Genomic DNA, 25,391 nt, shown 5'->3' with positions numbered 1-25,391 from the left:
TTTCGTATAACTTTTATATTTAGCACATCATCATTAAGTTTGACACGGCATATGTGGATATATTATTTCAACATTTCCGATTTGATTCGTTTGACAATATACTTCATTGTACTGAAATAGTTTTAGTTATTAATTTTGATATATATCAAGACGGATTTTGATTGTGTACTTTACTATACACTTAATAATTGATCGAATTTAAACCTGAGGGATCAAGTTACATGAGTCACTTTGGTGATGGCCAAAAAACGAGTGATCATCTAACCCAAAGTCCAAAATTAAAAATAGGTTCTTGGACCAATCTGTAACGCAAATTGGGTGATGGATTTGCTACTTTTTCCTTATAACAAGAATCTGCGTTGCGCAAGTTGATTTGTTTTTTCCCCCATTCCCTCCCCCCATCCCCTATGATTAGGGGTTTGGCAGTTACGACCACCCAATGGTGCCAACTGTTGAATTTGTCACCATATCTTTTTTCTTCATCTTTCCTAGTTAACTATAGGTAGAAGGCTCGATCTCTTGACAAATCATTTTAAAGATCAACATTTTCTATATTTTTTACGAAAATGGTTTTACTTCTAGTACTAACTCCAAAAAATCATCAACTAATTGCTTTAGCTGTTGTTATCATAAACTATATAGTTTTTTATGCTAAAGTTATGTTAATAAAATCAGTAGTTATTGTTATTTTTTAATCTTGTCTCAAAAAAACTTACACAAACCAAAAACTGATCAATTAAAAAGCCATTACATTCGATATCTATGCTTATCGACAATTATCGTACAATTATTTTTTCGTTGAAATATTATGGAAGACACAAGTTACGTTGTTCTGTCAAATTTAATTTTTTAAAATATTTGTTCGGATTGTAGAGGGTAAAAAAATGCCAAAGTTGACTCAAAGCTTCGCTATACCCGACTAATCCTCCATTGATGTTCAAGAAAGTAAAAATGATATTCCTTCAAAAATTTCAAAGATATTCTTGGATAAGTTATATAACTAATGTCTGGAAAAATAATAATATAGAGTAGATTTGTGTACTACAGGTGAAACTATCTCTTTAGAATTCACGCTTAAACCTCTTTAAAAAAAAAAAAAAAAAAAAAGATAACATCAAAGTAAATAGGAGTGGGAGATCTATGAAACTTTTTCTATAAATAGAGCTGCAAGGGATCAGAAGATACATCCACATCCAAAACCAATAACAACACACACAAAAAGTATTTTCTCTCTATACTCTCTACTCTCTACTCTTTAATATCCTAACATGGCAATGCTCATCAAGAACAAAAACATAACCTTCTCACTGGTCTTGATATGTCTAATTGTGGTGTCTCCAGTGGCTAAGGCTCAACTTGATGGGCTTCTTGGCAGGGATCCTAAAATCGTCAGTATACAAGGGCGTATGACGTGCTCTATCGATGGTAATCCGATTTCCCCTCCTCCAGCTGGTAGGTCTGCTCTCTTTTGATCAATCATGCAAAACCGACCAAACAAAATTTGCGAAGCTTCTGCAAACCATAGCTGGTTCTGTTGTAGATTATATATGTGATAGTTATAGTCACGATACAGTATAACCTCTTTAAATTAATACTCTATAAATTAATATACACTAAAAATCTCTATAAAATAATATAATTTTATAGTCTCAAATTGAGTTTTTTGTTCAATTAGTATATCAATAAATTAATATATCTATAAATTAATAAAAAAAATATAGTTTTGGTGTAGTCCCAACCCATGTTTGGAATCGCGCTAGGCGTGAGTCGAGCGGACGGTATGGGCCTAGCGAGTTAACAGAAAATCGGAGATTAATCAGGGATTAATCGGAGATTTATTTTCAACAAGTTCTTTATTTTCAAATATATATATATATATATATATATTTATCTGCTTGTGGGAAAGACAACAAAGTTATAGTGTGGTCTAGTGGTACATTATTGCTCTGTTAATCCTTTACTTGTGGGTTCAAAACTCCAAACCGCTAGTTTTGACTCTTTTTTTATTGAAAGACAAAACTAAACATCCCACATCGGAAGAACATGAAGTTTGTCAAGAGAAACACTCCCTTATAAATAAGGCATGATGCTCCCCCGAAGACATCGTAAATGGGTTATAATATAGTCTGAGTCCCTTCTTAAAAGTTGGGCCGTAGGCAAAAGTTTTTAGCTATAATTCGGTTATTAATCCGATTAAATAGCGATTAGTTGCATTAAATGGTTTATTGACCGTTGACCGATTTTAATTGCCGAGTTGGTCAAAATGCAACGGTTGGACTCCGAGGAGCGCAAAAACCGCATAATCGGCTGTTCGGCCGTGTTTTCGTAACTCTCAACGTTATTGACTTATAGAGGTTTTATTGTATATCATGCACAGACCAAATTTTTTTTAATCTGTATTTAGTTATTCACCAATTGATATTAGTAAAATCAGGTAAAACATGTTTGTGAAATCAACAGTATTTTGAAGCAATATTTTTGTGAATACGTAGAATTCTAGATCGAATCTAGTATATATGTTCAATACTATTTGTTGCACACTCAAAATTTTAGAGTCAAATGAATAAAGTACGGACCATTTAATATAATATTCACGAAATAGTTAATTTGTGAGTATAATATTGACCCCCCCCCCCCCCCCCCCCCCCCCCCCCCCCCAAATTCGTAGACATATATATATATATACACGATTAACGTAAAAAATTCGTATACAATATAATTGCTGATATATTGCTGCAAACAAACAAACAGGCTCTCCCGTTATGCTTCAGTGTGGTGGAAAAAATGTTGCAACTACGAATACGGACATTGGTGGAGGATTCTCGTTTCCTTCCAACACAGTGTCTACGATCCCGCTTTCAGAAGTCGTCTACGACGGTTGTAGCCAGGGCCTTGCCTGACTTTTTTAGGTCCCCACACACAAAATATATTTTTGGCTCTTCAATTACTTACATGAAAAAGCATTAAAATTTATGGGGCAAAGAATTGAACCCCCAACCCTTTGTAGGAAAGAATTGGACAAAAACTAGTAGAACTAACCATACTTTGTTAAAAAAATTGGCCCTTAAAATACTTATACACATCAAGACCCCAAGCATGTGCTTAATCAGCTTATAGTCAGGCACGGCCCTGGTTGTAGTGCCATGGCATGACCCCTCTCTCTACATGCAACCCCAGCCCTCCTACCAACAGAGTCGTCATGGTACGTGTAGGTTCCATCGTAATCGTCGTTTCCAACGAAAATAACATGGAGGTATTCAGAGAACTGGTCACCCCTCTCGTTGTCACCCTCTCCCGCTGATTTCATACTAATTAAGTATCCTTCTCTTGGTTTGGTTACTGTGTTTCCGTTCTGTTGTTTTATGTTTTGTGTTTTGTGTCATGACCATTAACGTTTGCTTGCGTATGCAGTGGCGGATCTAGCCGAAAAGTTTACCGGGGGTAAACAGTTAATAATCATTAACAAAATTTGTATTAAATATTTTATAAATATATTTTCTATCAACTTATAAGTGTATTATACAAGATCCATTGTATGGAAAACTAAAACTGTTCTTATAATTGAATTACAAAATAAAAAATATCAGAAATTGTAAATATAAAAAGTCACGTTTTTCATGATATGAAAAATACAAGTATATATATTCAGATCATATAATTTTTTTCCTAAATAGTGTTTTCTTTCTCAATCATGGACTAATAATTATATAGGAAAAACTAAAATGAAAATAATATTTTTATTGTCATTGCATATATTATGATAAAGTAAAGAAAACTGATTATTATAACTTATTAAATAAATAGATATTTATTTGATGTTATAAAACTACTTATTTTTAAGCAACAAGTTGATTTTCTTAAGTTCAAAAAACAAAAACAAAAACAAAAACAAAACAAACACAAATTGATTTTATTTATTATATAAAACGGAAACAATGGTTTAATGTTCGTAAATCAAATATGGAAACATAATAATTCTAATAGAAATATCATAAATGGCCTTGTAAAAGATGGAAATAATGGAGATTTTGAACTGAGCATTGAGAACAGATTTTGTTACGGGGGCAGAAATTATTTTTTCAATGGGGGCAACTAAAATATATACTCATCATTAAAGGAAAGTTTTAAATTTCATGGGGGGCAACTGCCCCATACTTACCTTAAGTAGATCCGCCCCTGTGCGTATGCATGTATCCATGTATCCATGTATCCATGAATAAGGTCTACATAATAAGGTGTATGTCTCTATGTTCAAAGTACTGTGGTCGTAACTTCTGTACCAGGTCTTAGTTTTCATGCATAATGCTGCAATGCAATGTAATGAAATGAAATAATTTACTTTTTATATATAGTCAACCTGTACATAGTCTTATCGAGATTGGCTTCTATAACGTAACACAGTAACACGTATTGGCAAAAAAAAGCGTCCATTACATGTTTTTAAACCCGACCCGGACACTAAACCGAACGACTTACCAGATCACTGGGTCGACCGCAGGTTAATAAATGAATTAATTTTATTATATAATAATATATAGCTATAAATATATAAAAACCAAAGTTTAATATTTTCTAAATGTTTTAAAAACATAAAATAATAGTTTGGATATGTATATATTTTATGTTTAAAAAGTAATTAAAAATACTTAATTTTAGTTTTTATATTTTTATTTTCATTTGACATACAAAATATCAAAAAATTGTTTAGACTATTTAAAAATTTGTGTAACAAAGTAAGAGTTATGACATATAAAAAATCAAGATATAATATTCATAAATACTTAAATAAGTGAATATAATCATTCAGTCTTTAAACTTTAAAAAGAAAACAAATATATTTTGAATGAAGAAAATCAAAATAGAGATGAAGATCTTAAAAAGTTGGAACTTGAGATTGAAAATCTTAATGTCTATTGTGAATAATAAATAAAACTTCAAATTCAAAATAAACCAAAAATAAAAGATCATTGTAATAAATTGTCAATAACAGAAATAAACTAACATCAAATCACATCAACTAATTTTGATTCTCTCTACCATTGTTCATTTCATTTTCTTCTGGTGGCATAATGAAATCTTCATCAAAATGTAAAAATCAAAAATATAAAAATGAAAAGGGAAAACCTAACTTTTTTTTCGTGAGCACCTAACTTCTTAATTGGAAACTTAGAATATAAAACATTATCTAAAAACTAAAAAAAAAAAGTTATTTATTGGTTCAACCGGTAGTTCAACCGGTATCGGGTTCTGGGTTTTAGTGGGTTTTGGCGGGTTTTTGCGGGTTTCTAAATATGTGGTTTTTCACAAAACCCAAACCGGATTTTTTCTGGTACACCGGATTTACCGTTTCAATCGCGGGTCCGGGTCGAGTTTCAAAACACTGCCTCTACCATAACTTTTTTTTTGGCATCTCATTTTATTGAAGGTCCATGAAGAGCTATAAGTAAACACAAATTCCCAACATGAAGCATAAAAAGCCCAAACTATAAAAAAAAAAAAGGAGAAAAAGATATCATGTCCACGTGTAGGGCTGCTACGAAAGTAAAGACACACGACATATGTAACCTTTTCCTTCCTCCACCGGCCTGAAACCCGACACTATGATATTCCGATACTGGAAATCGACAGGGACCAAGGCGAATCGGATAACCAATTCCAGATCGGCTGAGCCATAACTGAACCATCGATTCAAAGCATGAATCCAATTGTATCACGAACAGGATACCATCAGAGATAGCTTAAATCTATCTATTTCAGCTCAAATCATTTTTAATGATAGAAATAAGCCTAAAGATGAAGAATCCTTTAAACGGGAATAATGATAAAACTATCTAAATTGATAAACGTAACACAATTGAAAAATAAAAACAGAGAATCATGGTCAAACTAAAAGAAAAGAGAAGAAATAAACAGACAAAACCGAATATAAATCCAGTTAGAACTAGACAAAATCATCAGAGAGCCACATGATTTGCTAGTGATGGTGTCGGCAAACATGGTGCTAAACAAGCCACCAGATTCAGCCACATGATTTGCTAGTGATGGTGTTGGCAAACATGGTGCTAAACAAGCCACCAGATTCCAGAATCGAAGCCCGACAACCGGGAGTCATGAGCCGATGAGAATCCAGTGAATCGATGAAGAAACTCATCAACCATCCCGTTGATTCCTTCCGGCAAAAGATGAAGAACTCTCTCTCTCTTTCTGAATTCCATCTCTTTCCTCTAAAAGATTTTTTTTATAGATAAGAGGAAAAGAGATAATTTCTTCTCTTTAAGAGCATCTTTAACCCATAAACGTGAGTTTTTTTTTGTCTGATTAAAAAAAAAAATTAAAACGAACTAATCGCAGGTTTCTACGTGTCAGTGGTGCCCGCGAAACAATGCAAGCCTCGGTGCTTAATTTGACATTTTTGGCACCGTTTTTTCCTCTTTTATGGTGGGATCCACCCTTTAGCACTCCCTTAAGCATTCCCATTAATGGTGCTCTAAAGAGAAGAGAGAAGAGTTTTTACAGTTTACCTCCACCATATCCACTAAAGAGAAGAGTTTTTCCTTAAAAGTTTAACTAATTACAACTTTAGCCTTCGTTGTGAAGAGAGGCGAAGGAGGGTCCATACTTGCCTCACGGCATTCTTGTCCAGCCTATTTGATTTGGTAACTGTTATTAAAAAGCCCAATAAGATCAGGAGATCCGTTTCTTGAATTTAGGCTTTAACTAAATAGTTTTTGTTTGAATTTGTATGCCTCCCATTCGGTATACTTAAATGTTTTAAATTTAACATGTTTTGGATTTTGTTTTCCTTTCCCACTCCCTTCTTAACGTTTTTTGGTTGGATTAACATATAAATTGTTCGATATTATGAGTAGGCAGAACGATGACGACTATAACGAATTAAAAAAGAGTCCGAAAGAGTAATTAACTTGCTCCAACGTTTCGATTCTGCAAGACAACTAATCATGTTCCTAAAATGCATTTGTTTTTCTCCTGAGCTGACAACATCAAGAAATTTAGCCTTTTTAAGAGAGTGTTTTGCCACGACATGATGTAAGTTACTTGAGAATCATCCTGATGTCTAGTTATTGGATCACAAAGATTGAAAGAGTTTACAACTTTTTGAGAACAGTTTAGTAGTTCAATTACAATTCGAAAATTGTATATTACAAGAATATGATCTAACAACTTTTTCTTACACGATCTTACAACTTACTTACAATGATATAAGAGACATAATACCTAAAAAAATAATCATCTAAATAAGCCACGATTTTCACGATTGATTAAATTTACAAGAGGCCCTGAAGAACGAAAGTAGTTGTTGATATGCCTTGAATCTGGATGTTACATCTAGGAGATGGATGTTACATCACGTACATCATACCGACTCGGTTGCATCAAGAGCGTTGCATCAAGTTATTATGGATGTTACATCTGATCGTGGGCTTAGGCCCATGAGTCCGTATAGTCTAGGGTTTTAGATGCGAGATGCTACTATATATATCTTGTATTTGAAGTAACCCTAAACTTGCAATTTGTAAGCTCAATATCGCATCCAATAATAAGATCTCTCTTTGCCCGTGGACGTAGCCCTAGGGGTGAACCACGTTAAATATCTGTGTCGTAGTTACATCGCTTTTATTCATCTATTTCCGTATTTGTTCCTTCTCACGTCCGTCACAACAAACTGGTATTAGAGCTCGGGGTTGGTGATTTGGTGAGAAGATGTCTAGAATAAACGCGAAGATCGACAAGTTTGATGGGAGAAATAGCTTCAGTCTTTGGCAGATTAAGATGACGGCGTTGTTGAAGCAACAAGGCATCTGGGGACCATTGTCAGGAAAGAAATCTGAAGCAGCTGATTTGGAGACTCTGGAAGAGAAAGCTTTCTCAACAATTTTGTTGTGTCTAGCAGACGGGATTATCATCGAAGTGTCAGATGATAAAACGGCTGCTAGTTTGTGGCATAAGTTGGAGAGTTTGTACATGACAAAATCTCTGACGAATAAGCTACTTCTGAAGCAACGGCTCTTCGCCTTGCGTATGCAAGAAGGTATTGAGCTTCGCGACCATATTGACAAGCTGAATTCGATATTACTGGAGCTGCGTAACATCGATGTTAAGGTGGAGGATGAAGACGCGGCACTAATCCTGTTGGTATCTCTACCGAACTCCTTCGAGAACTTCGTGCAATCGTTCATTGTTGGCAAAGATACAGTGAAACTGGAAGAAGTTAGGTCGGGGCTTCATAGTCGGAAATTGCGCCATAAGGCATCCAGCTCAAAGACATACAATCAAGCATCGGGATTGTTTGTCAGTGGTGTGAAGGGACATGGGAACAAAAGGACTTCGAAAGATAGGAAGTCGTTTCCAAGGGGTCCTAAAGCATCTGATATTTGCAACTATTGCAAAGAGAAGGGACATTGGAAGTCAGACTGTCCCAAAATGAAGGAGCAACAGTTTGGTTCTATTGCAGTAGCCGAGGATGAAACCAAGTCTGACGACGACATCGCTCTTGTTGTGCACGGAGACAAACACTCTTCTGATGTGTGGGTTCTTGATACGGGAGCATCCTACCATATGACACCGAGGAGAGAGTGGTTTTCAGAGTACACAGAGGTACTTGACAACAAGATTAAGATGGCAAATGACTTTGTCTGCAAGATTGTTGGGATCGGCTCAATCAAGCTCAGGACACATGATGGTAGATTCTGCACATTAAACAAGTTTAGGCATGTTCCATCAATGACAAATAATTTGATATCCGTGAGTCTTCTGGACAGGATAAGGTTCAAATATTCGGGCGGCGATGGAGTTTTGAATGTCTACAGGGGTACTGATGTGGTTTTGAAGGGTTTCATGAACGATACTCTGTATTTCCTGAATGGTATACAACGGTTACCGGTTCAGCAAATATTGCATCGCCAGAGATCCCAGAGGAAGGTATGACTAAGCTATGGCATATGAGGCTTGGACATATGGGTGAGCGTGGGATGCAAGATATGCTTCATTCTGATATTGGTTTGGAATTCTGCTCGGAAGAGTTCAAACAATTTTGTAAGGATGCAACATCTGCCAAACATCTTACAGACAGGGGAACACCACAACGGGATGGTGTTGCATAATGGATAAACCAGATAATGCTAGAGAGAGCGATGTGCATGTTCTCGAGTGCTGGTTTGGAGAAGCGGATTTGGGCTGAAGCAGTTAACACGGCTTGCTACTTGATAAATTTTGGTCCCCACACAAGCATCGAGTGCAGGATACCTTCTGAGGTGTGGCCAGGTAGATCTGCTGAATATTCACTTTTAAGAGTGTTTATGGGCTACGGTGATGGAATCAAGGGATACATGGTCTGGTCTCCATCAGAAAATCGAATGGTTCTAAGCAGGAATGGTGTCAACGATGAAGCCTCTATGGTTAGAAGCTCAGGGTCCAATTCAGAAGCAGAAAAGGGTAGCACTGGTAAACAGGTGGAGCTGCAAGAAGATCATGAAGTGATCGATGTGCAGGCACACACAGAAAATCAAGAGGAGCGTGTAGAAAATGTTCAGTTGGAGTCTACGAAGATTCAACCTCTTGATGCTACAGAGCATAGCATCGTGAAAAATCAACCAACAAGGATTGATGTCAGGCCACCAGAGAGATATCACTTCGATTATATGGCGGGTCATGCACTTCAGGTTGCAGAGGAAGTGGATGCGTCATCCACTTACATGGAAGCTGTTTCTAGTCCCGAGTCTGAGAAACAACATGTTACAACGAGAGACGTGGAGTCTCATCAGAAGAATCATACATGGGATCTGGTCACATTACCATCGGGGAAAAGGGATGTTACATACAAGTGGGTCTTCACGATTATGGATGGAGCTTCATCGGCAGAAGGAGTTAAGTATAAAGCTCGGGTTGTTGCAAAAGGGTTAAGTCAGAGATGTTCTCACATGTGGTCAGAGATATTTTTATCAGAGTGTTGCTAGCACTGGTAGCACGTCAGAACTTAGAGCTTTAGCAATTTGATGTGAAGACAGTGTTTCTTCATGGAGAGCTAGAGGAGATATACATGACTCAGCCGGATGGTTGTCGAGTTCCTGGAAAAGATGACTATGTGTGTACATTTCAGAAGTCACTTTCTGGATTTAAGTAGTCTCCCAGACGATGGTACAAGAGATTCGACAGCTATATAATCAAGTTGGGCTACATCAGAAGTCCTTATGATTGGTGTGTCTGCGTGAGTAAGTTGAAGGATGCGACGTTCATCTGTTTGGTACTCTACGTGGATGACATGTTGTTAGCTGAACAGAAGTGTGACATTGAGAAGCTGGAGCTTCTGGATTCTGAAGTTGAGATGAAGGACTTGGGTGCAGCAAAGAAGATTATAGGGATGGAGATCTTAAGAGATATGAAGAAGGAGTTGTTCTTGTCACAGAAGGCCTTCATTAATGAGGTGTTGACAAAGTTCGTGATATCTTCAGATGAACCTATCAGTATTTTGTGCTTTGCAAATGTTCATCTCACCATGTATATGGTTTAGCCCGTTGGGGCATATGGCCCGTTGGGGTATCTGGTCCGCAAGGACATCTGGCTCGTTGGGGCATCCAGCCCATTGGGGCATCCTGGCCCGTTGGGGCGTCTTGCCCGTTGGGGCGTCTGGTCCGTTGGGACGTCTGGCCCGTTGGGGCATCTGGTCCGTTGGGACATCTGGCCCGTTGGGGCATCTGACCCGTTGGGGCTCTTGTCCGTTGGGACATCTGGCCCGTTGAGGCGTCTGGCCCGTTGGGACGTCTAGTCCGTTGGGACATCTGGCCCGGTGGGGAGTCTAGTCCGTTGGGACATCTGGCTGATGACGAACATCTGGCTCTAGTTGAGCATCTAGCCGTTAAAGGGCGTCTGGTTTGTCATAGCAACACATCTGAGGCAAAGAGAGCGAAGGTACATTTGGCGTTGAAGAATGCATCTGGTACATTTGGCGTTAATGGCGCATCTGGCACTTGAAAGTGCATCTGGTACATCTGGCGCTGATGGCGCATCTTGTACATCTGGCGCAGAGAAACATATCTGGTACATTTATCACTTGAAGGTGCATCTGGTACATCTGGTACATCTATTATTGGGAGGATTCAAGTTAAGGTGAAGATTTGTTGATATGCCTTGAATCTGGATGTTTCATCTAGGAGATGGATGTTACATCACGTACATCATACTGACTCGGTTGCATCAAGAGCGTTGCATCAAGTTAATATGGATGTTACATCTGATCGTGGGCTTAGGCCCATGAGTTCGTACAGTCTAGGGTTTTAGATTCGAGATGCTACTATATATATCTTGTATTCGAAGTAACCCTAAACTTACAATTTGTAAGCTCAATATCGCCTCCAATAATAAAATCTCTCTTTGCCCGTGGACGTAACCCTATGGGTGAACCACGTTAAATATTTGTGTCGTAGTTACATCGCTCTTATTCATCTGTTTCCGCATCTGTTCTTTCTCACGTCCGTCACAACAGTAGTCTTCTCCAATAGCCAACAAAACAATGAAGCAAATGCCTAGAAATATCCTGCAAAGTGCAAAATTTAACACCAACTACAGAGTAATATAAAGGAATGACAAAACTAAGCATGAGTGCATGACATGAATTCAACATACAAACACACCCATTTCTAAATTTCAAATACAGTTAGAGGGAGAATATTATTGGTAAATGAATTTTCATGAACTTTGAAAATTTTGAGATTCCATTGTTATTGGTTATTGGATTTCAAAAATCTTAATAAATCCATTGTTATTGGTTTAAGAATTTTCAAAATTCATTCGAATCCTTTGTTATTCAAAAAGTTTAGTTATTATTGATTCTTTTATTCTAACTCAATCTAGTGTTATTGAGATATAAATTCTATTTATTTTTACTCATAAGACTCAATTTTCAAAATATCATGTGTCCATGTGATTTTCAAAATCCATGTGATAAAAAAACTAGAAAACAAAATAGTTATACTTACCAAATATCTATTGCACTTTAAATCCAAATTATATGTCTAAAACTATAATTCATTACATTTTATATACTTTTACATTTTTGAATTTAAAAAAGAACATTTGACAATAAAATTTACAAAGAAAATTCAAAAACCTATTTAAAAAATTTATAAAAGATCGAATTTATAAACATATAATTCGAAATAAATAAAAAAACTTTTTATTATTTTTATTTTTATTATTTATATATCTTTTTTTGGAACATATTATTTATATATCTATAAACCAAAAGATAAAATAGTCTTTTGTATTTTTAATGAAACTTCTTTTGATCATTTTTCACTTTGAGTGCTTTTTTGTGACAAAAAGAAACTAATTGAGAGTTGCCTAATTTTGTATGTGTCACTATTAGTATAATTTTAATTTGAAAAGAAAAATAAATAATCATGCTATATGATTTAGGAAAAAATAAATTATATATTTACTTTACAAAAAAAGAATGATAGAAAAGAGGTAATACAAATTCATGAAAATCTATACCAATTTAAAAAAGGTACGGTCAAATTTCATAAGTCAATCTATATAAATTTTCACAATTTACATAACCTTATTAAATCAATCAATTCTTAAAATTTATAAACTCTATACAAATTCATCACTCAATAACCCCCTTAATTTTAATGTGGCCTCATCAAATGGGTGGAACTGTCTATGGGTAGTATGCATCCAAAATATAATAGTCCGGTCAGGGTTATGGACAAGCCTATATGCGAAGCGGGTTAAATGGGATAAGCCCAATTTTGTCCGGAACAAGTTCAAAATATACTATTGATGGTAAGAAGAAATATTTCAAAAATCTTGTGTCATTTTTCTTTAGGGTTTTTGAAATCTACCAAACACTTATTGAGCAGGTACTCACCGTTACCAAGTAGACAACTTGATCGTGCAGGGATCGTTTTTCTGGTTACATGGAGATTCATTAAAAACTAAGATTTTATGTATCCTGCGACAACCTACGGACGATCTGGTCCCGTGTCGTTTCATTGGCAAGATACATTCACAGTTACGTATGTATCACTTTTGTGATGGCTAACAAAACGAGTGATCCATCCACGATTAAAAATAGGTTCATGGACCAATCTACAACACAAGCTAATGGTGGATTTGCTACTCTTTCCCTATATCAAGAGCCTGCGTTGTGCAAGTTTGATTTGTTTACGAGTTCTTTTAGCTGTTTTATCATAAAATATAAAGTTTTTTTCTGCTATGATTATGCTATCATATTAGTAGTTTAGTTACGTTTATAATCTTCTCTCAAAATTTACACAACCAAAAAGGATCAGTAAGAAAACCATTACATTCGATATCTATGATGTTTATCGACAGTTATCGTACAATTATTTTGGTATACTAGAAATCAAGAATTCTTGGTTTAAATATTATGGAAGATACGTTACTTTGTTGTTGTTTTTTTTTGACAAATAGTTACTTTGTTCAATCATATTTTTTTAGATAAAATGTGAATTTTATTTACCAAAAACTGGAACGGTTTCAATACAGAAACTCGGTGGAGCTAAGAGTTATAAAAAGCCAAAAAAAGTGTAAAAAGCTTAGAAATAACCAGAAAAATAACGGTGAATGAACAACTTATTCAAACGTGAACCAATGGGAAAAGAGATCCTTGAATTTCCTTCTGTTGATACGTGCAAGGATGAAGTCTTTAACACTGCAATCAATATGTTTGAAAACTGCTGTATGGGAGGTGCAAGTGGAGCTCTGGAGCCAACTGTTCCTCTCTTTCCAGATGTGGAAGACAGTTGTCTGGATCGTAAGCCTTTTAAGAGTTGCGCTAAATGATCAGACCTAGAGAGCATCCAATCAACCATATCCTGCCATTCTCGGAACATATGTCTCCTTCCAAACTGCGCAAGAACCTGTTGCCAAATAAGAGCATGATTAATGGAGGATTCTTAAGGTGAAGTTTTTAGCGTAATATAAGAAACCGTCTTTTAACTTTTAATTAAAAAATTTAAAAAACGGTTACTTATTCCGCTAAGAACTCCATCCTAAGAACCCCCCACTAATCATGCTCTAAGGTTACCGTTGTTCAATCATATTAAGCCGTGTCAAAATATATCCCGTTTATAGTGGGTAAAAAAATCAAAGCTAGGGCTCGAAGCATCGTTAGAGCATGATTAATGCGGATCTCTTAGGGTGGAGTTCTTAACGTAATATAAGATACGGCTCTTAGCTTTTAACTAAGAAAACCTAAAAACGTCTCTTAAATAAGAGATATATAAGAGACGTCTCTTAGTTTTTCTTAATTAAAACACTACAAGAAAACATATTTTTTACGAGGGCAATATTCGTTGTAAATTCGTCGTAAACGGGGTTTTACGATGAATTAACCTTGAAATACGTTTCGTTGTAAAACGTCCGTCGTAACGGAGATTTCGTCGTAAACGACTTGTTACGTTTACGACGAAATAAATTCCTCGTAAAGCGCAGGTAAATTATGATCCGTTTTAATATTCATCATCCTACCTGATAGAGACAATTTAGAGAGACCTTCTCTACAACCAGTGTAGATTGGTTGATTTGCAGCATCTAGCATTTCATAAAACATTTTTGCATCCAAATTAGGTTCTTCTACATTTCTAGTTCCATCAGCTATTGTTGTAGTTGTTTCTAAAAATGCATCACTAATCATATCTTGAACCCAATCATGATCTACCATCTGCTCCTCTTGATCATAATTATATTCATTATGCAAATGATTCGGTTCTTCACTATGATGAGCATCCTCAAAATTATTATTATTACTACTAGCTTCATTTCCCCCATAACCCTCTCCATGTTGATACCAAATGTAGTATTGTGGTGTAAATCCTTTGTTTACTAAATGCTTCCATACAGTTTCACTACGTGCAAATTTTGAATTTTTGCATTTCCGACAAGGGCAGAACATCTTACCGCTTTCCTGCGTGATCGGTGTACAGCCCGCCTGGTGCATGAATATCTCTAGCCCGCTCAGAAATGCGTTCGTCACCCTCCCGTCGGAATCTTTGTGCAAATACATCCAACTCCGTAACTCGTAAATACTACCCCCCCCCCCGGCTATTTTTTTCTTAGATTTTTTTTTGAATTTTTTTTTTCTGATTTTTTTTTACGTTTGTGTGTTGTGAGGAAGAGAGTCGTGGGAAATGACATATATATAGAGAAATTTTCGAGTTGGGTAGTTGAAATATAACAACGATTTTACAAGGAATGTTTTACATGGATTTTACATGGTTTTAACATAATATTTACAACGACTTTACGACGAAATTAGGTAAGTTAAAGCACATTGAATACACGTTTTCACCTAAATATAACGGTAACATGTTTCGTTGTAATGTCGATGTAACGATTACGACGTAATTCTCATTCCACGTACTTTCGTTGTAAACTTACATGGACTTTACGACGAAAATATTTTCTCGTAAATTTACATGGAGTTTACGACGAAATTTGGTCTCCTCGTAACTGCGTTGTAAACACCATGTAAATTTACGAGAAAATATTTTCGTCGTAAATCTTCATTGTTATGGAAACGTTTTCTTGTAGTGAAAGCTACGAGACGTATTTTATATTACGCTAAGAACCTCACCCTAAGAAATCCGCATTAATCATGCTTTTACACCTTAATTACACCCGACTAATCTTAGGATATTCCTTCGATGTTCCAAAAAAAAAAACATTCCTTGGAAGTTACATAGATATTCTTGTATAACTCTTCTTGAATAAATTGTATAATTAATGTGAAAGTAATATAAAATAGATTGTTTGTCCTACAGTTGAATTTATATATTTAGGATTCACGATCAAACCTCTTTTAAATATAAATATAAAATATCTAAGTAAATTGGAGGGAGAGATCTATGAATCTTGTTCTATAAATAGAGCTGCAAGGGAAGCACTTAACCACATCCAAAACCAATAGCAACACAAACAAAAGAAAATCTACTCTTTAGTTTCAACACTTCAGCTTTAATAATCCTAACATGGCAATGCTCATCAAGAACAAAAACATGGCCTTCTCACTGATCTTTATGTGTCTCTTTGTGGTGTATCCAATGGCTAACGCTCAATTTAGTGGGCTTCTTGGCGGGGCTACTGTCGTCAATATACAAGGGCTTGTTACGTGCTTTACCAATGGCAGCGTCTCTACCAATACCACTTCCATCCCTCCTTTCGCCGGTAGGTTTTAAACTTTTAATTCTATACTTCTGCTTTCTCTATAACCCGGCCAAAAAAAAAATGAAACGATTCTGCAAACCGTGGGTGATAGTTATAGATGCATCACTTAGACAAAACTATGGTTTTGAATTTATTTTATATTTTGTGCTAAATAGCTACATAATTATTTTCAACCAGCTAAACTGATATTAGTAAAATCTGGTAAAACATGTTTATACGAAAATCTGGTAAAACATGTTTATACGCTCAAATTTTTCGATTCGAAAGTACAAATAAAGCTACCTATATACGGAGAACGGACCAATATAATATTCACGAAATAATGTGTATATGTGAGTATAATATTGACCACCTCAATTCGTAGAATGTATACAAAATATTCACGATATATACATATAGGGGAAATCCTGTCAGGGAATCTGAGCAACTTCTGGACAGTTAAGCCTAATAGAAAGTACTCTTGGCTAACTAATAAGTTAATCAAAATGAGAGATGTAATGTTTACCTGGATTAAACTTAAGATTGAGAGTGGCAGAGACTGCAGATTCTGGACAGATAACTGGTACCCGGAAGGAAAGATTTGTGAACTCATGACAGGAGGTAGAAGAACTAGGCTTGGTATAAGACAAGATGCAACCATCGCAAGCTTGTATGACAATGGTCACTGGCTTCTGCCACCGGCAAGGTCTGAAAATCAAGTAAGCATTCTTGCTTTCCTCTCTGGCCTGACAATATCTACTGCTGATGACTTCTACGTTTGGGAAATTGATAGAATAGTTAGCGCAAAATACACTACTGGGCTAGTTTATCAAAAACTGAGAGGAGACTATACTCATATACCTTGGACTAAAGCAGTGTGGATTAAAGGAGGCATTCCTAAGCATTGTTTTATGGTGTGGCTGGTGGTTCTGAACCGCTGCCCAACTCGCAATCGTCTCCAGTCCTGGGGTTTGCAAACTGATACTAACTGTCTTCTCTGTGGTCTTCATCCAGAGAGTCGAGATCACCTCTATTTTGATTGCCCTTACTCGTGGGAACTATGGTCAACTATGGCCACAAGATTCACTTTGAATCCTTTGAGGACATGGGATCGCTCACTAAGTCAGATGCACACACTCTCTGGTAACAGATTCCGGCGTCGTCTTCTCCTGCTAGCCTGGCAAGCGATCATCTACTGGGTTTGGGCTGAAAGAAATTCTAGACTTCATCGACACACTTTCCGATCTCCTGACGTGTTGCTCCGTCTTGTTGATTGTCAAATTAAAGACCGCATCAACAGTCTCCGGGAAGTCAACCCAACAACTTGTTCACAGCTCCTCCAATTATGGTTTCTTGCTTGTGATCCTACCATCGTCTCCGCTTGATTGCTCCATTCTCCGTCTCGTTATTTCTCATCAAACGTTTCCAAATCCGTTTTGGGCTAAACTGCAATGGGTTTCTTAACTATGGGCAATATTTTGTTTTTATTAACTGGGTCTTGTTTTGTAACTGAAGATCATATGGGCTTCTGAACCTTTTTCTATTTTTCTGCGTTTAAATTAATGAAAGTCTTTTCAAAAAAAAAGATATATACATATAGGGTTTTTTGCAAAATTGACCTACAACTTAAAGTCAAACACAAAACTAACCTCCTTTTTTTTGAAAATTGGTTTTGCCCTATTCACCCCCACAAGTTCATATAATTTACTAAAATACCATCAATTTTTTTATTTTTTTTTCGAAAATGACATCTTTACTCTCTCACCCTCATCATCTTCAACTAATTACAAGATTGTCATTGTCATCAATACCACAACCACCATGAACAACCAATTTGAAGCTCTTAATGCTCCCAAAATCGATTTACCCTTCTTATTTTTCCATTCTTGTGAACTAAACACAACATATCTCTCATTTTCTCTCCACAATGAGCTAAAAAAATCTAAGATTTTGATTTTAAAATTTTTATGGTTCATAGAGTCATAGAAGCTAACGATTCTGGGTGGGTGACTTTCGTTTGTGATTCTGTGTGCTTGGAGAAGCCTTATGTATGCTAAGGAACTTATCTCACCAATTTAAGGTATGACATCGAGTTTTTTTCCAGATCTGTTCGTCAGACGACTTACTTGGGAAGTCGTCTGGCTGTAAACGACTTACCTGGAAGTCGTCTGGTCAACGCAAAGGTTATTTTTGCAATTGACTTTGAAATCTGTAACCTGAGACGACTGAAAGTTAAGTCGTCTACTATTGTTTGGTTTCAAAAAAATTTCCAAAAAACCTAGACGACTTACATTTCAGTCGTCATAGGTTAGTTTTGCATTTGACTGGATAATTACAGAAGTTTGACTTCCCCAGACGACTTACATTTCAGTCGTCTGTCAAAAATTAAAATAATAATATTTTTTTAAAAGTAAACGACTTACAATTAAGTAGTCATAGGTTGGTTTTGCAATTGAAAAAAAAAACTTCAAGATTTAATTATACACAGACGACTTATAATTCAGTCGTCCACCAGACGACTTACTTGTAAGTCGTCGAGGATTTTTTTCCGAGATTCTGGTCAAACCTCGTAAATCCTGGACGACTTACATTTCAGTCGTCTCGTGGACGACTGAATTATAAGTCGTCTGTATATAATTAAATCTTGAAGTTTTTTTTTTCAATTGCAAAACTAACCTATGACGACTTAACTGTAAGTCGTCTACTTTTAAAAAAATATTATTATTTTAATTTTCACTAGACGACTGAAATGTAAGTCGTCCAGAAAAGTCAAACTTCTGAAATAATCCAGTCAAATGCAAAACTAACCTATGACGACTGAAATGTAAGTCGTCTAGCTTTTTTGGAGTTTTTTTTTAACCAAACAATAGTAGACGACTTATTTTTCAGTCGTCCGAAATAACAGATTTCAAAGTCAATTACAAAAATAACCTCTGCGTTGACCAGACGACGTATAGTTTAGTCGTCTGGACAACTTAGATTGAAGTCGTACGTGTCTTCTCCGCTAGTTTTTAAGTCTTCTACGTTAGTTTTTGAATAACTTGTATTTTTAAGAGTGATAAGTAACTTCAAGATATGTAAAACTCATATTTACAAAATATGTTCTCTCCCTTAGTTTTACTAAATTTGACTAAGTTTTTCAACGCAAACTTATAAAAAAATATGATATGCTTTGACTAGTTACTATTGTTTGTTTCCATCTCTTAAGTATTATTGTTATAGACAATAATGATGACTATTGTTATGAGTTGGAAGAAGGGTTAAATACTTCTTAAAATGTTGTATTAATATGAAGCTACCAACATTCTTGTTTATTAAGATGAGAAAAGACCATTGGAGTTTATTATTGCATATGAAAGATCCAAAGATAAGAAAAAGGCTACTGAAGTCTATTATTTCATTGATTTGTAAATGTGTAAACACATTGTTAGCACATTTAATACATCTTGGAAAACATTATTACTGATTTTACAAAAAATTCACAACTAAAAGAGTAGACATGCAATTCACAAAACAGACCACAAACAAAACTATTATAGATCATTCCTCTACAAAGACAAGCTTGGATTCCACTTGAGTAGACAAGACCAGACGACTTTTAAGAAGTCCAGACGACTTCTAAGAAGTCCAGACGACTTCCAGCAAGTTCAGACGACTTTGTCAGAAGACTTTTAGGAAGTTCAGACGACTTCCAGACGACTTTACAGGAAGTCCAGACGACTTTTAGGAAGTCCAGACGACTTTCAGACGACTTCCAGACGACTTCCAGACGACTTCCAGACGACTAACAAGTAAGTCGTCCCAGAAGTCTTCCAGATCTGAAAAACCTGCATATTAAATCCAGATCTGAAAAACTTGCATATTCAAAAACGTTCAAATGGCTTAAAAACAGAAAAAATGAGTGGAAGATTAGATAAATCTACCTTTACAGAACACACAAAAATACATATCTAAAAATAATAGATCTACCTTTAAATTAGTGGAAGATGAGTACCATCTAATTAAAAACCTGCAAAAAAGATAGATTAGTAAGAAAGACATGAGACAAAACTGAAAAATTCATATAAAGTTTGGTGTTTTCAAGTCAAAGAGATTAGAGTGGGTTTGGAGAGTTTTAGTTTGGGAAAAAAGTAAGAACTTTATACAACAAGAAGTTACCAAATGAAGAAAAATCAGACATAAGAACTTACCAAAACGCTCAGAAAAATCCAGACGACTTCCTGGAAGTCCAGACGACTTCCTGGAAGTCCAGACGACTTCCTGGAAGTCCAGACGACTTCCTGGAAGTCCAGACGACTTCCTGGAAGTCCAGACGACTTTGTCAGAAGACTTCCAAGAATTCAAGACGACTTCCAGACGACTTCCAGACGACTAACAAGTAAGTCGTCTCAGAAGTCTTCCAGATCTGAAAAACCTGCATATCCAAAAACGTTCAAATGACTTAAAAATAGAGAAAATGAGTGGAAGATTAGATAAATCTACATTTATAGAACACGCAAAAATGCATATCTAAAATTAATAGATCTACCTTTAAATTAGTGGAAGATGAGTACCATTTGATTAAAAACCTGCAAAAGAGATAAATTAGTAAGAAATACATGAGACAAAACTGAAAAATTCATATAAAGTTTGGTGTTTTCAAGTCAAAGAGAATAGAGAGAGGTTGGAGAGTTTTAGAATGATGAACATTACATTTTTGTTGCAGCCATTTGAGAGGAGGAGAGAGAATGTGGAAATTTTTCTTTATATAGGGAGACAAAAAATCTAATTAGGTTAAATATTTTTGACTCAGACGACTTCCTAGACGACTTACATGTAAGTCGTCCAGAAGAGTTTAATATTTTTAGTGGGAAATTAAATATTTTTAGCGGAAAACTAAAATAGAAAACTTTCCAGACGACTTACAAGTAAGTCGTCTGGTTTAAATTATTTAAGCGGGAAAATAATTTTTTTTTAAAAATTTAGGCGGGAATATTTGGACGACTTACATGTAAGTCGTCTGTTTTAATTTCTTCACCAGACGACTGAAATGTAAGTCGTCCGAGTAAAATGATCCGGTTAGGTTAAAACGTATATTGGTAAAATTAAAGGTTCAGTACGATGTGGATGACTGAAATATACGTCGTCCGGGTAAATTATTCAACAGACGACTGAAATATAAGTCGTCCACACCCTAAACATAACCCCTAAATTTAATTATCTAATTAAACACTTCATAAAACCAAATCAAACTTGAAAAGTGTTTACTATACACAGAAATAAACACATAGAGGTGAAAACTAATTTTTGAAAAAAACATTTTAGTTTTCCAAAATCTAACCCTAACAATACATACAATACTACAACATATGTTTGTCAAACTCCTAAACCAAAGTATTTCATGATTCACTACTTCCACTCATCTATCTTCAAAACAAATCAATTTTATCATATCTTAATTTATATCACTTAAAACTGTTTATAATTACTTGATTTTTACGCATCAAAATATTTTTTTACAAGATTTATAAATTATTTTTAAAATAAACTGGTACCAGATGACTTACACTTCAGTCGTCCAGACGACTTCCAACATCTCAGACGACTCAGACGATTTACTGGGGCTATATTCGTAAAAATGGCTTCTGTTTTTTTGTTTGGTCACAAGGGGTTGAGTTGTAATTTCACTAGGCTTTTAGGTTAGTTTTGCATTTGATTCAAGTTTGGGTATAGGTTTGAGATTAAAATCAAAGTTGTGGGTTAGTTTTGGCAAAAACCCCCACATAATAACTGTTAAAATGTATACAAAATATTTGTTTATCTAATGCTGCATGCAAACAAACAACAGGTGTGCCCGTTTTGCTTCAGTATGCTGGGCAAAATGTTACAACTACGACTACGGGAGCTAATGGAGTATTCTCGTTTCCTTCCAGTACAGTATTTCCGATCTCGCTGCTTTCCACACTCCTTAACTCCGGTTGTAGGGCCATTGTCACGGCCCCTCTCTCCACATGCAACGCAAGCCTCCCTACCAACGGACTCCTCAGGGCACCGTTAAATCTCGCAGGAACCATCGTTACCGGCGGCATCAACATCTTGCAATTCGTCAATGGCCTCTTTAGGCTCATCTAACTGGTTTCAAACCAAGTATTCCTTCTTGGTTTGGTTACGGTGTGTGTTTCCCTTCTGTTGTTTTATTTTTTGCTAAGGCCTTCTGTTGGTTTATGTTTTGCGTCATGGCCATTAACGTGTATGCTAACGTATGCATGCATGAATAAGGTCTATATAAGAATGCGTATGTCTCTATCTTCAAAGTATTGTGGTTGTAACTTCTTGTCCAGGTCTTAATTTGCAATGCAGTGCATGCAATGAAAAATGAAATAAAATAATTTCTCTTATAGTCTTATCGAGATGGGCTTCCATAAATGTATTAAAAAAAAAGAAGCTCATAACACTATAGAAAAAGAAATGAATTGCATCACTTAAATTTCATCAAAAAGATGAATGATACTGTTTAAAATTACTTATCTACAAATGAAACAAATATATATATATATATATACACATGTATAATTTTATTTTATTTTGCTAAATTGTAAATATCATTAATCAAAATGAAGGTTTAGTTACAAATTTAATCGCAACCAGATTCTGCTCGAGAGCCATTCTGAGTCTTAGGGGCCGCAAAAAGTTTAAAAAAATCCCCAAGACACAAATAGATTAACTCAAAGCTTGCCAACAATGGTGAACTTTGAAGTTAATAAACATTATAGAACAAGAGACATCAAATTAAACTCTCCACCCAAACGCTTCTTAACTATCAGAGTAACCAGACCATCAAGAGAATAGCTAGAGGCAAGTTCAGTCAAGCACTCACCGAAGTGGCTCAAGCAGGCATCGACAGAGGCGGCTGGCTTTCACTCCGGAGCTCCACTAGAGGAGGAAGAAGCTGACAAACGAGCCCAAGTTAACGCAGCAGACGACGAAAATGTAGACCTGGACAACACTGCTGGAAGTGAAAGCACAAGTTACGGTCAAGCGCAGCAGGTAAATAAAGCACCCCATCCGGCTACACGACACAAAGGATGCGTCGGAGACAGCAAGTGAACGAAAAAGTTATCTGTCGGAGCTTGGGAGCAGGGGAATGAAGTACTGAAGGAGATGTAGAACTCCTTTAAAAGCAAGCGACCGAACCGAATAGAGAAAGCTCATCCTTGAAAGCAGGTGACGCCATCACAGGGGTTGTCCTCAAAACCTCAGGAGTCGGCATCGAGAGCAGCAAGGAAAGCCAATCGAACTCTGAAAGGCACGCTATGGTTGACGTGTCTCATGACCTAAGGAACAGAGGTCCTCTGAGCGGTGAGCCTAGCACCGCTGTTACTCCAAAGCGGAGAGGAGAAGCTCTGACGAAACCTTGAAAAACAAGTCCTGCTAGACGTACGGGTACAGGCCGACGACGAGAGCAGAGGCGGAGGCAGCGATGCTTCACCACCTTTTCCGGCGAAGGCAAGATCAGATCTGACCCAGATCTGCTCCGATTGAAAGCAGAAACCAAAGATCGAAGGCTCCTTAAGCTCCCTGAGAACTCCTCTCCTCGTTGGTGCTCCAGAGAGGCCACATACTCATGCGACACTCGACTAGTTCCACCGAGATTCCAGTGGAAATCCAGCAACACCACACAAGAAGGAGAAGGGTAGGACAAAGAGGCTAAGGAAGAAAACTAGAACGCATGACGGACTGGGGTGGCGACCGGAGCAAGAGAGCTACCGGTCACCAGAAGAAAAAGATGCGGTGGCTGATTTAGGGTTTGTGGAGGATGAGGGGAGAGACTCTAGAGAGAAACAGTTTCTCTCTCTCTCTTCGATCTTGTACCTCCTTTTGTTTTTCTCGATTACACATGTATAATTTAAAATCAATTACAATAAGTGATGTTATTATTAGATGTATACGAAATATTTGCAGTTAGAGACGGACCTAATCACTTTTCTAAGGTATAGGATTTCTTGAGGCAGGGCTATAATGAATGAAAAGGCCCATTATCTTACAAGTTTACGTCCAAAATACTCTAATTCCTAATCCCGTGTATATACGAAATACTCTACTTCCGGCGATGTACGTTCACTCGTTTCGTTTTCTCCGTCTTTTGTGTATGTTTTCTCTTAATTGTTCTCTTTTGTATGTTTATCATGTTATAAGTACTTGTTTTTGTTTACCTGAGAGTGGATTCGCCACTCAGATTGATTTTCCTGTAGATTTTCGATGTTATATCGATTTTGACTCGAGAGGCGATAAAGTTTTATAGCAGGGTCGTTGAGTCGCTTTGCCTACGTGAATCAGGTATAGCGAATAAGCTCGTGGTACATCTATTATGTATAATTCTCTTTTTTTCTCCTTTGCATGTTTCAATTGGTAAATTTTCTTAAAAGGATCCAATGATGGCATGAAATCTTTGATACCTGATTTGTTTTATTGATGATAAGCTATAAGCATTTTTTACTCTGAGGATCTTAATTTATTTTTTAATTTGTATTGTGATTTTGAAGTAATTGTGATTTGAGGGTAAAGAGAGAAAAGGATGATGAATATGCACTGGGCTCTGAGAAGTTGATTGACATTTAACTTCTTTTTGATGGATAATGCTGCCTAGAAAGCTTAATCTGATTTTTTAATCTTCGTGTTTAAATCTATTTTTTTATTCGTTCAAACTATTGTATTTTGGTAGAAACACATTGAAGTTTCATTTTATTTTGTAACAAAATCAACTCATAAAAATATTTCAAAACATTTACATGTTTTTTTTTGAACACCTCAAAACATTTACATGTAAAATGATCGAAGACCTAGTTTACACTTGTTACTAGCTCACAAAGCGTAAGTTTTAAGGTTCTGAGTGGTATCGCAGCAAGTATCACTCACAGATCATTTTTGTAAAAGACCTTGTTCAGAATCAAACACAAGAACTATAATGTCCATAAAAAAGATGCTGCACAAGTTAATTGGCATTTCACTCATAGTTTGGAAGGTTCTATGTGCAATTTCCTGGCTAATTGAAAAGAGTTTATATTCGGTTCGTTTTGGTTTATTTGGGTTTAGAAAAACCTTAACCAAAGTCAACCCAAATTAGTTTTGTTTGGTTTGTGTTCAGTTTGGTTCGATTTTACTTCGGTTTGATGTATGTTTGGTTCGGTTTTAGCTCAATTTGGTTTGTGTTTGGTTCGATTTAA

General features: G+C 36.1%; 2 protein-coding genes and 2 non-coding genes across 4 annotated transcripts; all 4 read left to right on the top strand.

Moving 5' to 3' along the window:
* The first annotated feature begins 930 nt into the window (after positions 1 to 930).
* On the top strand, positions 931 to 3,624 carry LOC106439589. Its single transcript, XM_013881071.3, has 2 exons — positions 931 to 1,452; positions 2,752 to 3,624. Exons 1-2 carry the CDS (start codon positions 1,269 to 1,271, stop codon positions 2,898 to 2,900), a joined length of 333 nt encoding a protein of 110 aa, XP_013736525.1. The 5' UTR covers positions 931 to 1,268; the 3' UTR covers positions 2,901 to 3,624.
* A 12,072-nt stretch (positions 3,625 to 15,696) lies between these two features.
* LOC106439591 lies at positions 15,697 to 22,571 on the top strand. Its single transcript, XM_013881073.3, has 2 exons — positions 15,697 to 16,209; positions 22,016 to 22,571. Exons 1-2 carry the CDS (start codon positions 16,014 to 16,016, stop codon positions 22,297 to 22,299), a joined length of 480 nt encoding a protein of 159 aa, XP_013736527.1. The 5' UTR covers positions 15,697 to 16,013; the 3' UTR covers positions 22,300 to 22,571.
* Positions 22,572 to 24,595: 2,024 nt separating this feature from the next.
* LOC125584890 lies at positions 24,596 to 24,673 on the top strand. Its single transcript, XR_007321797.1, has one exon. It is a non-coding gene; the product is annotated as a small nucleolar RNA R66 (small nucleolar RNA).
* Positions 24,674 to 24,738: 65 nt separating this feature from the next.
* On the top strand, positions 24,739 to 24,831 carry LOC125584962. The gene has a single exon (XR_007321855.1). It is a non-coding gene; the product is annotated as a small nucleolar RNA snoR118 (small nucleolar RNA).
* The last annotated feature ends 560 nt before the right edge of the window (positions 24,832 to 25,391 follow it).

Source organism: Brassica napus, chromosome C3, assembly GCF_020379485.1.
Source record: "Brassica napus cultivar Da-Ae chromosome C3, Da-Ae, whole genome shotgun sequence".
NCBI classification, from domain to species: Eukaryota; Viridiplantae; Streptophyta; class Magnoliopsida; order Brassicales; family Brassicaceae; genus Brassica; species Brassica napus.
This window is presented reverse-complemented; position numbering and strand designations above follow the sequence as displayed.